Here is a 17,992-nt window from a genome sequence, read left to right on the forward strand (position 1 = left end):
TCATTGACTCCAGATTGCTGCAAAGAAGGACAAAGATCTGTATGGTGATCTGCAGAAGAACATAGACCACAAACTCTTGCAATAAGTGCAGATCTCTGATTCATGGCAAGCTGAGTTACTAGGTTGACCAAGGCATCAAGTTTTCCTTCAAGCTTTTTATTTTCAGCATATGAAGATGAATCTGTGGCCACCTCATTGACTCCTCTAAGGATAATAGCATCTTTTCTTGCACTGAATTGTTGAGAGTTGGAAGTCATCTTCTCAATCAAATTCCTAGCCTCAGCAGGGGTCATATCACCAAGAGCTCAACCACTGACAGCATCAATCATACTTCTCTCCATGTTGCTAAATCCCTAATAGAAATATTGCAGAATGAGTTGCTCAGAAATCTGGTGGTGAGGACAACTTGCACACAATTTCTTGAATCTTTCTCAATACTCATACAAGCTCTCTCCACTAAGTTGCTTGATGCCTGAAATGTCTTTTCTGATGGCAATGGCCCTAGATGCAGGGAAGAATTTCTCCAAGAACACCCTCTGAAAGTCATCCTAGCTGGAGATGGATCTGGGAGCAAGGTAGTACAACCAATCTTTTGCCACTCCCTCCAGAGAATGAGGAAAAGCCTTTAGAAAGATATGATCTTCCTGGACATCAGGGGGCTTCATGGTGCATCAAACAATATGGAACTCCTTAAGATGCTTATGAGGATCTTCACCTGCAAGAACATGAAACTTGGGCAGCAAATGTATTAGTCCAGTCTTGAGAACATATGGAACACCCTCATCAGGATATTGAATGCACAAGCTTTCATAAGTGAAATCAGGTGCAGCCATCTCCCTAAGAGTCCTCTCACGAGGTGGGGGTTGAGCCATGTTTTCAGTATGAAAATTAACAGTCGAATGCTCAAAATCAGAATATTCAGAATCTCCAGCAACAAAATGCTCAAAATGCTCAAAATGCATAGAATGATCAGGATGCACACTATGGCTAACTAATCTATGAAAGGTTCTATCTATTTCAGGACCAAAGGATTGTAAATCACCTGGATTGCCCCTAGTCATGCACTATATGCAACAAATCATGTGTTTCTCAAACAAGCACCAGGGGAGGGTTAAAACTACAACTATAGTCAAACGATATCCAAATGAGTTGAAATTTTGTGAGAAACACCCTAAAATCATGAAAGGATAGCACAAAAAATTTCAAACAAAAATTCAAAGGCTAACTATGAAAACTACCTAAGCAAAGTTTAGAAAAATAGGACAATAATACTTGAAAAATAAAAAATAAAAAACTTAGTAAAGGGATGATTTTTGGAGTTTGGGGGACCCCACCCTAAATGGGAAATTTTTTTCTACCCCAAATGCATATATAATAATAGTCATTCTGATACCCGGAGCAAAAGTTATGGCCGTTTTAAGTTTTGCTAATAACAAGTTCTCAAATTTTGTCTCTCTCAAATTCAGCCACACCAGGTGCTCCTGGTATTTTTCACACAAAATATGGATTAAAGGAAACTACCACACAAAAAATCAGCCAAAAATAACAACTCTAACTATCAAAACAAAAATCGCTAATTAAATTGCAAAATCAATAGCTAGTTCTCAGTCGCTAAACACTGTTCACAGCAAAACACAAAACTGAAGCAGTTGCTAAACAGGGGATGCGACTGAAATGCAAAACAGAACGCTACACAAAACAAAACAACACAAACTCACAACCTAAACGATAGAGCTACACACAAAACAACTAAACACTATTATGAACCTTTGGCCCACTGCTCCCCGGCAACAGCGCCAAATTTGATCGAGGCCGTACCCAAATCAAATAAACATTAAAAATGCAGTATCTAGGAAGTGATCCTAGGTTGTCTCCCAACGAGCAATGGTCAATCAAACGTTCATAACAGATAGTAATAAAATAGTAACAAATTGGGGGGGGGGGGGGTTGTTTGTTTTTATAAATTAAATCGCAAGCAAATTCGAATTAAAGAAATAACAAAATTAAAATATGTTGTTTCCCCTTGATTCACAAGCAAGTCTCTTATCCTAGGTTATGAGAATCTATCCCTAATCAGTTCAACCACTTAATCCAACCCTAAATTAAATTACTAAGCGGAAATTAACATAAGGCTGTTATTATGTGATTAAGCAACACATACACCAATTAATCATGAATGAAACTGATCATTAAGCATGAACGTAAATTAAGCGCAAAGACAATTAATCAAGCACTAAGCATGCATGGATTAATAGCAACAAATACAGAGCAATTGGTGAAGAGGAAAAATTTATCAGAATTCAATAGTAATAACAAAACCTCAAAGAAAGTTGTGTTTGATCCTCAAGAGAAAACAACGCTGGAGACTTAACCTTCCATTAATTAGCAGAAAACGAAATTGCAATTGGAAACGGAAAACGAAATTACAGATTGAAGCAGAAAACGAAATTGTAGAAAACGAATTTTATTGCTACGTGAACAGTGCGCATGAACAGTAAAAACTAGAATTGCAAAACCCTAAAATTATTCTCCTCTCCAAAACAGTCTGCTCTCACTAAAACCCTGGTGCTGTTATATATGTCCTCAGCCCCAAAGTTTACAATTCTGCTTTAAAGTCCAAGCCCAAAAACAAAATAAAATAAAACTGGCCCAAATAAAATAAAATTGTCTGCTCTCTTCAAGTCCAAGTCGGTTCAGCCCAATTTCGGATCTAAGTCCAATTGCTTATATTTCTCTTGAAATTAAATTAAAAACACAAAATTAGTCAAGTAGACCCAAATGATAAAATTGCATAATTAATTTGACAATTAAGGTTAATCAATAATTAAAATGGTGACAAAAAGGGTTAACAAATAAGAAAAAAATAATAACACATCAACTAGTAACTACAATTTTATACTTTTATTCATTTCAAAATCTTCTGAAAAACAAGGAATAAAAGATAGGGATGGTGAAGATTAAGAGAAAAATAATTATATATATTTACAATATAGAATAATTTTATATTTTAATAATTTTTTTTTAAAAATGTAAATCATGTAGTAACTTCTTCAAAACCTTCTAAAAATCAGCTTAAATATGAATTCCTCTTAACCATTTAGAGCCTACTTCTTATACTCCCAATTAATATAAACTTTATAATTATATTAATTAATTTAGAAACACATTTTTTCAATTCCATTTGTGGCGTCCCTAAATTAATGACTGGTTTAATAGAAATAATTTAAATAACAAAAACCATGGTAAATTTTTATTTTTTTTCTTCTTTTTCTTTTTCATTTCTTTCTCTTTTCACCATAACTAGGTTTAGAAGGAAAATCCTCACTATAAAGTCCTGAATGGCCAGTTCACAACTCTATTCGGAGTCATTTCTTTCTTACCGCTCATAATTCTCTAAATTATTTTGCTGTTCCAAAAGGAAGAATGTACCAGCCATTACTTTAGGTCGTCACATGAAAATAAAATAATAAAATACGGTCGATAAACTCTTTTACAAATAAAGTTGCTAATGCTTTCTTTTCAAATAACAAGATCGATTATAAATGCATTCATCGTTTTAAAGCTGTCCAAAATATGGGAGTTTTACAAAATACATAGTGTCATCCAGAGCAAAGGTGTCCATAGTGGTGGCTTCAGCCACATGTATACAATCATCAAATGCCTATACATCAGGTCTACCCATACAAAAACAAAAGAGTAAACCTAACAGTTAGTCCTAGATACACCCACCCTCAAAAATATACAAAACGAATCCAAAAAGTTGTCCACTAGGATGAAGAGCCTCCGCTGATCGCCATCTCCCCCGGGCCACTATCCTCCGTAGAGTCTGCCTCAGATGCCGACATGACTTCCTCGGGAGAATCCACCTCAAGAAGTGGATCCTCATCACCCTCTAGAAAGTCAAGGGCATCCACAGCAGGCTCAGGAGGTAGCTCTTCCAGATCCCCCTCGGGGTCTTCCTCGGATGACGTTACCTCGATCACTTGGACGGGCTCCACTAGACGATATGGTGTAGGCGTGGGTAGTATCCACTCCACCGTGCGCTGAAGCGTCCGTGCAGGTTCATCTGGATGCACCAAAGAAGTAGCCGTGAGTCGAATGGTGCCCCGAAATCGGCACCTCGTGTTGCCTTCGAGGGTCTTCCAAGCTCCCTCTAGGCACTCCATCTCTACTCGATCACGGATTAGCTGCGCCGCCATCACGATCTACAAGAAAGAAGGGAAAGGGGTAGACTCTTTCACAAGAATCTAACTGCGCTACACACAATTTGTCTCATAACCACTACATGCAAGTAAAAGGGGTATTTTAAGGCTTTCCATCTCTGGTAATCGATTACACAGCCTTGGTAATCGATTACCAGAGGCTAAACGTGAATTACACAGCCTCAGGACATGAAATATGCAATAATGCACTGTGTAATCGATTACACATGCCTGGTAATCGATTACCAGTGACCCATCCCTCTGTGTAATCGATTACACAGGCTGGTAATCGATTACCAGAGGCTCCCTAAGTTTCCTGACTTCGTTTTCAAGCCTGGTAATCGATTACACCCCTTGGTAATCAATTACCAGAGACCATCTTAGCCTCCTGTCTTCATTTTTAAGCCTTGTAATCGATTACCCACCCTTGGTAATCGATTACCAGAGACCATATCTCACATATCAATCAAGTTTCACAGCTGGCCAGCCACCACAAGCCTCCTTGCTTTGTGGTCTTTGTTCCTTTTATCTGTTGACTGCCAGGAGCTCGCCTGCTTAGGTACATCACAGTTTCTCACTGACTGACTATGCCCGGGTTGGGTCGGGATTGGTCAAGCTTGGTTTTGGGCAATAGCACCCCACCTGACGTACCCAAGGTCTCCTGACCCCCGCGACATATCTCCAGGTACCACTCTGTGGTCAACAATAAAAGCAGGAAGTTCACCCTTCAACACTTTCTCATCTCAAGCTTGTAGGATTATGGGGTACCCATCACATGTGGTACTAGGTGGCGGTCGGGCGATGGTGCACAACAAGTTTTCCACATCCACAATGCGCGCATAAACCCACCATCCCCTGTTGCCCACCTCCAACTGAGCTCACGTACTCCCACGTAGCCCATATCCTCGTTTCTCTCAACACCGGGTCCCCATCAATCCTCCCAAGCTTCCACAACATCCAAGCAAAACAACATTCAAACAGCACAAGCTATCATAGCCAAGCAAAACAGAGCAAAGGCAGAAAACTCTGCTCAACACATCAACCAAAATCACAGCTTTTCTCACTTAAAGACCACAGTAACAATTCCTTCGATCCAATTCGTTAACCGTTGGATCGACTCCAAAATTTTACTGGAAGTCTATAGTGCATAAGCCTACATTGTGACCGTTGGGATCTACTAGCAAACATCCAGAACTCATTCTGTACTACTCTTTCCACAGCCAACCACACACAAGCATTTTTCTGCACAAAGCCAAAATCCTGCTGCACCTATTTTGACAGCAAAATTCTGCATAAGTGCAGATTTCGAAAATCACACTTCCCCTCATCCAATCTTGCTCAAATCAAATCCTACAAGTCCCAAATCATGTATCAAACATGTCTAAACCAAAGCCAAGCTTCAAACCACAGCAACACAAAATCTAGGTGTCCAAAACCCCTCAATTCAATGGCTTTTCTAGGTTTGAAAGGTGAAGTTTAGAATGAGGTAAATTTGAAGCAAACTCTCACCTCACACCAATCCATAACATCAATCTAAACTTGCCCAAACTGGATTTACACCTAAAATTCCACCAAATCAAAATTTGACTCTTCAACACCCAAATTTGCCCTAGAAATGGCTCTTTGTTCACTTGGTCATTTGTTTTTCTCCCTAGCACAGTCCAAGCTTTCTCCCAAGTCCTAAATGACATTTCAAGCTAGTATTAACTCACTTTAACCTCCATTTACCACAGAATTCAGACTTAGCTTTCCAACTCTCAAAACCTCACTCTTTTTCCACTCATAACACCACATTCTCACTTTCCAACCCTAGGTTAACTCTACATTTCATCTCTAACAGTTTTCCATGGGCAATTTCAGCATATAAACATCACAAACATCATCACAAAAACCCTAAAACAGTATGGGTATGTTTAACTCATCCAAACATGGCAATTTCAACAAGTTTTCAGCAAATGTCTTCACAAATAATCATCACACAGCATAAACCTTGCAAGACTACCCATCATATCTCCCAAAACCCCATACCCACGAAAATCAAAGGAGAAAGAAGTCCACCCAAACCTGAATTTTCGAAGTCCCACTCGTAGCCACGCACTTCACGACCCCGAAAATGCTCTCCTTTCGCGATTTGGGGCAGAAATGATGGCCAAAGGTTGAAGCTTTGTGTGGAGCTTCAATGGAGAATGAAGAAGAAGAGAATGGCAACGTGAGGGAGAGAGAGGGCTGTCTGAAATTTCTGTTTTGCTGAGTGAGGAGAGAGAAAAGCTTTTTGGTCTTAAATAAAAGGTTTTCCTCTTTTTCTATTATTTTATTCAAGCTCTGCCACATGTCCCTATTTGATTGGAGCAAAAAGGGCCCACTTTCTCTTTTTGACTGTGACCCATACTCAGTCACAAAAGTGGGGAAAAATCTGACCTTTGAAACGCTAAAATCCTGCCTCGGTTTGCGTGCCGTTTCTCTGATTCCAGTTTATCGCGTTTCTCTGCGTCCGTCGGGACCAATTTTCGAAAGCAAGCAATATATATATCAAAACGCTCGGAATAAAACCCCGAGCGTGGTTCAGAGGTTAGTTTCGTTAAATTCTAAGTCGCACGCAAAACGATGATTTTTAACTAATTAATTAGGAATTAACCCATAACCTCCCAATTATGGATTTCTCTCCCTTAATTAGTCCAACCCGCATATCTTGCCCCCACTATTCCTATTTCTACCAAGAACATATCTATACATATACACTGAATAATACTTATATATATATATATATATATATATATATATATATATATATATATATATATATATATATATATATATATATAATCATTCAAAATACATCGTTTCCAAAAATTCCGGATAGAAATTTCCAGGATGTTACAACATTCAATAATTTTAAATTAACCCTATTAAAATCAATTTTATTTTCTTAAAACAAATTAATATGTTCTCAAGAGAAAATGACAAATTAGTTATATACATACTTTTTAAAATTAGTAAACTAGTAATTTCTTTTCCCTTTTTTTGAAAGAACAGTCTTTGTAATTAAAAGCTTATACTTAATGTGAGATGAAGTATTAAGGTGATTTAATCTTTTGTATTGAATTAAACAATTTCATAAAACTTGACCATTTGCTAATTTTGACACAATGTGTAAACCTAAAACGAAAATATTAAAGATCAAACTTCAATATACACCAAAGTTTCTTGACGAAAGTTTTATTTTATTTTCTGGGTTGTTGTTATTTATTTATTCAGTTTTAGGGTGTTAGTATGAGTGTGATCCCCAAGTTTTGTTCTCTTATTATAGTTAATTCACCTATGGTATTTTAGTTGGATGGAAATAAAAATTAAAATAGGGGAGCATGAAAATACAAAAGATGATGTACTTTTTTCTGTTTGGTTGGAAAGAAAATAGAAAAGAGAGAAAAATCGACCTCCACGATTATTTATTTTCACTTTTCCTTCAATTTAAATTGTAAAATTTTCTCTATTTCCTTTTCTTAGCTAATTTCTTCTTTTGCCTACAATATCTTCTTATATTTGGACAAAAACATGTTGAAAGAGACCAAGAGGGAGTGATGAATATAAGTCACCATTTTCTGGCGTCACATTCAGTTGGATTTCGTTCTCGCTATTCTTATTCATTTTCCTTAATGGAATGTTACACTCAAGCACCCAACCCCAACATCTTGTTCGTACTTGTCTTTCACGCCAAGACTTTAATTTATTTTCCCCTAATTCACCATGTTCCACTCGTGGATGATGGAGACAACATTTTGTTTAGGCGTAAAATTAATTAACTACAGCTACCTAGTCCTTTTTATTATTAAGAAAAATCATATCCTTAACTGATTTGCATAAAAAAAAAATATTAATCCACTGATTATTCAAGTATGCATGTTACCCATACAATTTTTTTTTATTAACAACAAATATAATCACTCAATTTAAAGTTTAATCACACTTAAGATTCTTTATCTTTTCTCAAGAACGAATTTTGTGAGAATGAAACATGGATCCTTCTCCACAAACTTAATGTAGGTTGTCAATTAAACTATACTCATTAGGTCTCATACAAGTCCTTGAGTTTAATAATTAATTTTCATGGAATAAATAAAGTTGGTTATTGAGGAAAAAAACCACCCATTAATTATGTGAATTTAGGAATAGTCTAAAATTTTATAAGTTGAAAGGTTATGCCTCTTGGAGGATTTTTAGGTAGCTAGATCAAGAAAGCATATAGAATAAGGCTCTTGATACTCCAATCAAATGATACATTTGTGGAGGTGTGGACCTCTTCAAATATCTCCCATTCAAAGTTGAAAAATTAGTTATCAAGTTAGCCATCGCCGTAAAAGTTAGGCTTAACATCTTTGGTATGCTTGTTTATAAATGTTTCAGATCGATCATGAATATTGGCCCATGTATGAGTGACGTATAACCAGTCAATATTCGTACGCCAAAACACACGTAGAAATTTTCGTATAGTATGTATGCATGGTTTTTGCTGCATAATATAATACCTTTAACTACAATTATAAGAAAAGTAAGACTTGGTGCAACGGAACTAGCTAGGCTAGGAAAACAAAAAGACGCGGTGAGATGAAAAATTGAGCAAAAGTCAAATGCTATGTATTTTGTTTATCTTTAGCTTAATATTGATTTGGCAGCTTTTAAAACTTCAAACAAACAATAATTCAAACACTGAATATTTTTAATTATATTGGTCGGAATCCGTAAATGTTTTACATAACTTAATTGGGAATTGAGAACAATTTATATATAAAAAACTATTTGAAATAAAATATTTTCTTAAGAAAAATTTAGTAAATATGTTATAAATTATAACAAAAAGACTCATTTAAAATATAATTATAACATGACTTATACAGTAATAAAAATTGGTAATGATATTTACAAATACCTTTTGCCTCATATGCATTTAAATCATTATATATTTAATGACATATAATATTTTCCATCAATTTAAGATGAAATGTTCAAAATTAATTTTTTTCCATACTCTTACATGATTTTCAATTTGAATAAAGTCAATTTAATTTTATTTCCCAATCTATTTTACTTGTTTACATTTTCTATGTAATATATTATTAAAATTTATTTTTAAATCTTGATAGTTAAGTTAACCTAAATATCTACGAATTTTATATTGTTTTTTAGAGGCTACAAAATTTAGCTTAATTAACTTTTCACTGTCAAATTTCATCATTACTTTTATATATGTTGTTCTGTTAAAAAATAATTATTTTAATAAAATAATTTAACCTATTTTAAATTTTAAGTTTAAATAATACATTTATTTATCCTATGCAACATTTTTTTTATCAAACCTCTTAATGTTACATATATTTATAAATAAACTAAAATTTTATTTATTAAATACACATAAATTAAATTAAAGATATTATTTGAATATTTTTTTATTGAAACTTACAAGAATGAGATTGAAAGAATACAACTATACAAATAGATTAAATTAATGATTATTTATATTATATTAGAGTATATTTTATTTTATTTTATAAAATATTTATTTTACAATTTAATATTTGTATAAATTATTTTCTTTTATAAAATAATTACAAATTTGGATGTTCAAATTAAAAATTCAGAAATTTATTAATAAAATTAATAGTGAAAAATGAATTGAAGTAATAAATAAAAAATATTTAATATATTACCATAAGTTAAAAATGATCTATTTAATAATTTTTTTGTTATACGTATTCAAGCAAATATGATATATTAGAATTGAATATATATATGAATATATATATATATATATATATATGATCTTTTATAAGGGAGACTCGTTTTATAAGAGGCGCAAAAAAACGGAAAATGGAGAGAAAAAAAAGAAGTAAAATGCATGGCTGGACATCAAACTTATACCTGTTTTGTAATTAATCAACTAAGTCGATTGCTTAAAATCTTTTGATTCCAATTAGGTTGACTCTTCTAGCAGTAAAGTGAGCAATCTTTCTTAGCATTAGTTATTTTTTACTATTATATGGAGTATTACTTATTGTATATAATACTTTTCTTTCTTTCTTCTTCTGAAGGGTGTAGGCTGTTGAAAAATTCATTGGCAATCGTACATATCAATTTTATAATGTATGCCTAGGGACATCGACACTTGTTAAAAACATTAAAAATACGGCCAAATGCATTTATAAAAAGAAAAAAAATATTATATATACGGCTAAACTCTTGGGAGAACTGCTCAACTTTAAGGCTGTGTCGTTTGGTTTCAAAGGAGGGAAATAATATATAAAAAAAATTATATTATATTATGTGAGACTCACATCTTTTTTGTATTTTATTTTAATTCAAAAAAAATTCTTATATTTTTCTCCTCTAAACTACTCTTGAATTGGAAATTATTTTCATTACCAACTCAAACGACCCAAATTTGTGGAAACCTTGAGATAAAAAAAAAACATAAAAAAAACACATGTATGTATATATACGAGGTGAGGACAAAGGTAGAATAGATGCGTTTACGACTTATCCAACTCCTCCATTCATGACATAATCCAACTCTGAAACGGTGAACAAATCCACCGTGCCGTCACACACTACTTGTTCGCCGCAAAAAGCAAAACACTAATTAACTCAAAAAAATAAGGGAAAAAAAAGAAGAAAAAGCCGTTTTATCGGACTCTGTCTCTCTTTCCCCCCAAACATTCCCCATTTCCTCCATTTTTCATCATTTTGTTAACTCCATCATCGAAACGCATTTTGTGTCGGTGAAGGTGAGTTTTATCTTCTCCAATCATTTTGTTCTCTACCACTTTCTCTTTCCATCCCCTCTATATATCTCTTTTATATAATTAAGTATAGACTTAAAAGATCATATATGTTGTTTCAGAATTTCTTGTTATATCATCTCACAATGGAAGAACGGTGGAGATTCATCACTTGGTTGAAGCTCTTACGCGTGTTTGTGGCGGTTGTGTCTCTGTCCCCCTTCAGCATGCAACCTATTTGGTGTACGACTCTCAACAATGAAGGTGACACTAAGTCTTAATGATCATTATTATTATTAACGTTGTTGTTGTTGGTTTTTGCACGTGTTTGTTTTTTTGAGGTTGTTTCATAGATTTATGAGATGGGTTTTTTAGATGATGATAAAAATTAGATTCAGTTTATTATATTATTTTTTTGTTAAAAATAAATTTGACTTTGATAATTTGCATTACAATAAGATTTATACTAAAGATTGGTGTGAGTTAAGAGTTAAATAAAACAGTATAAAGAGTTTCTACATTATTAATCAATTAAAAAAAATTATACACCCTTAATATCATTTAACATCTATTAAGCATAAGAAATAAAAAAAAAATATAAGAATGATAAACAATATAGCGTGATAAGAAAATGTATAGAAATTGAGATAAATGATTTAGAAGTGTTGATAATGTGTTGAAGAGATGAAATATATATTACTCATTAGAAAATTTGTTAACTTTTATAAAAACTGTATTAATCTTAAAAGTTATATGTGATGTGATTTCTAATTAGTTTACCTAACATTGTTATATAGTACATAGCTATAAAATTTTAATTTGGATTAGATAGTAACAACATAAACGGCTAGCTTTTTAGTTTTCTAGATCTGCTTTAGTTGAAATTGAGGAAAAGTAAACTCATAATTAAGGTGTGGTTGTGATTTGGGAATTGCAGGGTTGGCTCTACAAAAGATGAGGGAGAGGGTGGTGATAGATCGATTGGGTGGTTTATCAAGTTGGAATAGCAAAGAGGGAGAGATTGATCCCTGTTCCTGGTTCGGAGTTGAGTGCTCCCACGGCAATGTTGTATCCTTGTAAGCAACCTCTTACTTTTCCTCTTCTTTTTTCACGTTAATTCTCCTTATATCATATTGCTTTTCACCGCTTCCAAACTCTATTCATCTACAAGATTCATGTATAAGTCTTAGTCACACTACTTTTTAGGTGCTTTTGTTATTTGTCTCTAATTAAATTAAGGTTTTATTTTTTATAACTTAATAAAACTCTAATGTTAATTGGAAAATAGTATTAAAAACATTTAAGGAATTTAAATATTGTCTTTAGTTCAACTTAAGGTTTAGAGAAGTACTGTAATTGTTTATTTTTGTTAAGATCGTGAACTTATTTTAAATTCCGTGTATTTTTTGGCTTATGCTCTTAGTATCTCTTGCAACATGAAATTGTAGTCTTGTTTCTCTTTGTCTTTTGTATTTCTACTGATATTTTTTTTTGTATTTCATTTATCATGTTTTTAAATTCAACAACGACAGAGAATTTGAATTTAATTTTTATGAAATGTCTATTTTTGTTTTTATATTGTCAGCTAATAAAAAATTATGATACCATGGCTTTTAAAGCAACTATAGTAAAAAATAATAAAAATAACATACATGACAGTTTGGGGTTGAATAACATTATAAATATATACACTAATTATTTCATTTTTATAGAAAAAATTATGAAAAAAAATATGAAGTTGATTTAAGTCTTTTTATGTCAGTCAACCTACAATTTTCTACTTTTTTATGTCAGTCAACCTACAATTTTAGAGTATTTCGGCCCATGTCTCAACATGGTTAATTTAGGATTGTTTGTAGTGTTTATATGTAAACTTATTTTATATATATAAAAAAAATCACCTTACTTTAAGGACTTTTAAAAAGCAAGAAGCATGAGCAAATCCTCCAATTCTGTGGGTCCAATAATGGGTTTAATATCTGGTAGCATTTTGTTATTGGAAACATTATATATATATTATTTGAATATAATAAAATATACAAAATTGTATATATCTATATATGTTTAGCAGCAATTTATTATTGGAAAATTCTATTGTTTGAATATAATAAAGAATACAAAGATGGTATATAATTATCTTTATCTTTTATTTCTTTTTCCTTTTTATTAAATACACCTCTTAAAAATATATTCTAAACTTAGAGGAGACAATTTTTTTATAAATCCTGTTTTAATATTGTTCATGGAATACTTTCTTTGTCGGTGTTCCAGTCAAGGATATTATTGGTTATGTTAATTATTTTTTAGGTTTATGTTAATGTAAAATTTAGTGTTTGCTTTTATTTTCAAATATACATACTACAGCTTCGCTCCAAAAATAAAAAGTCAGAAATATTTTATTTGTTACATTTACCTGGATACAAGGTGCATATTCATGACAAAAACATTACATTTTTATCAATAGAAAAAACCGTTGCATTTTTTTAGTAAGATAAATAAAGGATAATATACAAATTAAAAAATTATAATAATATAAAAAACAGTGAAACAATTGGATTAAAAGTATAGAATATATAGCAAAGAAAAAAGGAACGTATTAAAAAATTATTCAAATTATTAGCTGGGTACCATTCCAATTCGACTCTGATTAATTATTAAGTATATTTAAAATATTTATTGACAAGACATGCACCAAGCGGAATTAATGTTGCATGATTGTGTTCTCCATAATGATATATAAATGAGTGTAATCTTCACTTTAATTAAAAACATAATTAAGTTAGACTCAAAATTCACTTTCTATAAGTTTGACAATCCAAATTTAAGTAAATTAAAATTCAGTTCACAATTGAAATATAGCCTACAATTTTTAGTGTTTTTCTTTTTTTATTTTTAAAAAAATATAATGGGGCCAAATGCCCAGAAATATATAGCCCATGTCTTTGCAAGGTACATACGCCACAGTTCATAAAATATTTATAGATCCTTCAAAGAGTTATTTATTTCATTTTTGTTTGCGATTATAAATTTCTTACATGTTAACTGTACTTGTTTTGCTTCTAATCTCTGTAAGTCTGCTTTTGGAAAGTTGAATGAACTATGCTAACATAACATCTTGCCAGTAGAGTACGTTGTTAATTAATTGCCTGAAGTTTCCATTGAACATTGTTTATTCAATATACAAACATGTACATGAATTAAGAGTTGTTCTTCTCGCAGGAACTTGAAAGATCTATGTCTCCATGGAATACTAGCACCTGAAATTGGGAAGCTGGTTCACATTAAATCAATGTAAGAACATGTACATGCCACTGTTGCCATAATTGATATGAGTTATGACGAATTTTATTCGGAAACTTTCAACAATCTTTGTAATCATTCTGCAGCATTTTCCGTAACAATTATTTCTACGGAGACATCCCTAAGGAGATACTACAATTAGAGGACCTGGAAGTTCTTGACTTAGGATTTAACAACTTTAGTGGGCAATTTCCATTTCATGACCTTGCAAGTTATCCATCCCTGACTACCCTGTAAGTTGAAACATTCATGCAAAAACTATATTTTATATTTATTTCTTTTCTGAACTTTTGTTGATTAATAATCAAATTTGTATTTCAGTTTATTGGACAACAATGACAATCTTGCTAGCTTAACTCCAGAAGTTTATGAGCTCAAGACATTTTCTGAATTGCATGTAGATGAAGAACAACTAACTGGTGCCACCACTAGAGAAGCATGTGCTAGCATAACTAATAACTGGTAAGCAAACAATCATTCATCTATCAAAAGATGTTGGAGATTCCACGTCCACTAACAATTATAACTAAAATAGTATATATGATAAGTTGATGACAATTTTACCTTATAAATAGTTTTTGAGATTGAGTTAGTCTTAAACTCAAATTCTAATATAGTATGAGAGTTTGTCATAGTAAACATTGTTAGGTCTAGTAGTTTACTGGTTATTTGGATATTATTGGACCACTAGTATATGTCTAATTCTGCAAACCTTACGCTTGAGATGTCCTATGTCAATGGGCAAATTAAATTTTTCTTTTGCTTTACATAGCTTCTATCCACAACAATAATTTATATATGATTTTTTTTTCCTATAGTCCATAATAGTGATGCTTAAGTGTCTTCATTAACTGTGGGGTACTTGACCTAAGGTTGACCTAGTATTTAGGGAACGATGAAGGGAGAAGCCAGGGGGAGAGGTCGCGGGATTGAATCCCTCCAAGTGGCATTTCAAACAAAACTAACAAATTAACATTTCTCAATGAAAAAAATAAAACTTGATACATCAGATTATGTTTAAAATTGCCTGCTTGTGACAGGCACATTGGTCAACATGGGGATATAGCATCCAGAAGGAAACTTCTCCAAGCAGCAAATCGTTCTAAGAGAGGTGATGATGAAAAAGAAACTCTTTCACCATCACCATTTCCCTCTACACTATCACCAGTTCTTGAGCCTTTCTCATCATCCGAGAGTCCCTCAGATTCACCAATATCATCTCCAGAAATTTCCCATTCACCATCTCCATCTCTCTCCACTTTCTTTTTCATTCTCTCACCCTCACCTTCACCTGAGGTAGCACCAACTCCAGACTTATCACCTCCAGCAAATCCACCAATGGTTGTGTTCACACCACCACAGTCCAATTGGGGTTCAATGCCTTCTCCTGCTTCATCTTCAAACCAAGGGAATGCATACAGTTCAAATACAAAGCAACATACTGTGATTATTTGGTCTACAGTTGGGGGCTTCTCCTTCTTGATTTTGGTTTCTGCCATTGTTTTTGCTTGCTTCAGAAGTAATAAGGTTGTAACTGTAAAACCTTGGGCCACAGGGTTGAGTGGCCAGCTGCAGAAAGCATTTGTATCAGGTAATTAATGCTCATATTTACATTGTTTACATCATTGACATGCTCAGCTATAGATTTCAAACTGCAAAATGCATATTAAATTATTAATTAACTACCTAGAATAAAGTTTATGTTCTAGTCTTTCCATCTTTTACAATTGGTTCTTTATTAGAAATTTGCATACTCATTGGACATGTATGATTTAGGTGTTCCGAGTCTGAAGCGAACAGAACTTGAAGTCGCTTGCGAAGATTTCAGCAATATTATTGGCTCACTACCTGAGGGGACTATTTATAAGGGGACTCTCTCCAGTGGAGTTGAGATTGCTGTAGCATCCTCTGCAGTGACTTCATCCCAAGACTGGTCCAAAAAGATGGAAACTCAGTTCCGAAAGAAGGTACGCAGACAACAAATGTAGAAAATGCACCACTGTTTACGATCTGGTTTTTGTTCTAAGCTTTTTCCTTTTCATTATTCCAGATAGAGATGTTGTCAAGAGTGAACCACAAGAATTTTGTGAATCTTATTGGATATTGTGAAGAGAATAAGCCATTCACAAGGATGATGGTTTTTGAGTATGCTCCAAATGGAACGCTATTTGAGCATCTACACAGTAAGTGCTGTTTTGTTCAAAATTCACTTGCAAGATTGCATCACACGCATGTTCTTTAAGAATCATTGCAGCCTAAAATGCAGTTTTCTTGGTGTATCCTTCTCATGTTACTTGATACTTTAACAAAAGTTATCAACATGGCTTTGATAAGCAATTTCCCAAGTGTGTGTGCAAAACTACTATTACGCCTTTGCTTTACATCTTTAACTGAATGGTTTAGCAGTTTCATAATATGATATCAACCATTTCTTACTAAGCAAAGAGGTGAGACTTCGGCACAATAGAATGTTGTAGAAACGTAGCTGAAAATATTTTTCTTGGCAATTAGTGTTTTGTGTTGACAACATTCATGTACGTCTTGCAGTTAGAGAAGCAGAACAACTAGACTGGGGAATGAGAATGAGGATCGCTGTGGGAATAGCCTATTGTCTGGAGCACTTGCATCAACTGACACCACCCATTGCCTACAGAAACATACTATCTTCCTCTATGTACCTGACTGAAGACTATGCTGCTAAATTATCAGACCTTAGTTTGTGGACTGATATAGTCTCCACAAAGAAGGGCTCTGAAGCTCCACAGCTGTTGGAAACAGCTTCAGCATATATAAAGGCCAATGTTTACAGCTTTGGAGTACTATTGTTTGAATTGATTACTGGAAGAATTCCCTTTGCTATGGAGAATGGCTTATTTGAAGATTGGGCAGCGGAATATATGAAGGGGCAACCATTGAAAGACTTGGTGGACACAAGCCTCAACTCTTTGCAAGCAAATGAAATTGAGAAATGGGAAGAAGTGATCAACAGCTGTGTACATCAAGATCCTGAAAAAAGGCCTACTATGAGAGAGGTTACTGCTAAGTTGAAGGAAATCACTGCCATGGGGCCGGACGGAGCAACTCCGAAAGCATCTCCTCTTTGGTGGGCAGAAATAGAAATCATGCCCAGTGACTTAAGTTCAGAGGTTAAACCATGACTCCATGTGAAAAAATCTATCTTTTGGGATAATAATCTGAGCAACTACTCTGAATTTGGAGTTTGATGCCATTTTTTTTTTTAAAAATTCTTCTTAGTTATGCTTTAGATTCTTCTTTTTTTTAAGCTAACAGAAGTAGGATGGATGGAAGAAACAACTGTTGTCTTAGTAGAGCAATTTAATTTTGTAAATAGTTGAGGAATGAATTTGTTTTTTGTGCTTTTATAAATGAATTTTGCTTTTCTTTAGTGTGGAAATGGCCATGGGAAAGAAAAATGGTTATGATAGGTTAGTTTTGTGATGAGAAAGAAACAAGTCCCAATTTTTTTGTGATATGAAGACAAATACAAGACATCAAGGTGTTCTTTTTCTCTAAAATATCCTCTCACCTTTTCCATAGGGTATTTTTTAATGTACTAGATGTACTAAGGTCTAAATACTATGGACCAAGAACAGCAACAAACCAAGAAGATGGTTTCAGTGGAATCTATAGTCTACACTCACCCACTTGGTGTGTCATGTTCTTTCCAAAACGGACATGTGAATTTCTAGTTGCAAGGTC

The 17,992-nt window shown here is 33.4% G+C and overlaps 1 protein-coding gene and 1 non-coding gene across 2 annotated transcripts; both read left to right on the forward strand.

The window, feature by feature from the left end:
- Nucleotides 1-387: 387 nt before the first annotated feature.
- Nucleotides 388-494, forward strand: LOC112998463 (small nucleolar RNA R71). The gene has a single exon (XR_003263564.1). It is a non-coding gene; the product is annotated as a small nucleolar RNA R71 (small nucleolar RNA).
- A 9,864-nt stretch (nt 495-10,358) lies between these two features.
- On the forward strand, nt 10,359-17,678 carry LOC100801161 (inactive receptor-like serine/threonine-protein kinase At2g40270). Its single transcript, XM_006591183.4, has 10 exons — nt 10,359-10,978; nt 11,095-11,236; nt 11,910-12,048; nt 14,192-14,263; nt 14,359-14,505; nt 14,594-14,734; nt 15,313-15,863; nt 16,049-16,239; nt 16,323-16,455; nt 16,820-17,678. The coding sequence occupies exons 2-10, from the start codon at nt 11,119-11,121 to the stop codon at nt 17,428-17,430; spliced, it is 2,103 nt and encodes a 700-aa protein (XP_006591246.1). The 5' UTR covers nt 10,359-10,978; nt 11,095-11,118; the 3' UTR covers nt 17,431-17,678.
- Nucleotides 17,679-17,992: the final 314 nt, after the last annotated feature.

The sequence above is a fragment of the Glycine max genome, chromosome 11 (genome assembly GCF_000004515.6).
Source record: "Glycine max cultivar Williams 82 chromosome 11, Glycine_max_v4.0, whole genome shotgun sequence".
In the NCBI taxonomy this organism is placed as follows: Eukaryota; Viridiplantae; Streptophyta; class Magnoliopsida; order Fabales; family Fabaceae; genus Glycine; species Glycine max.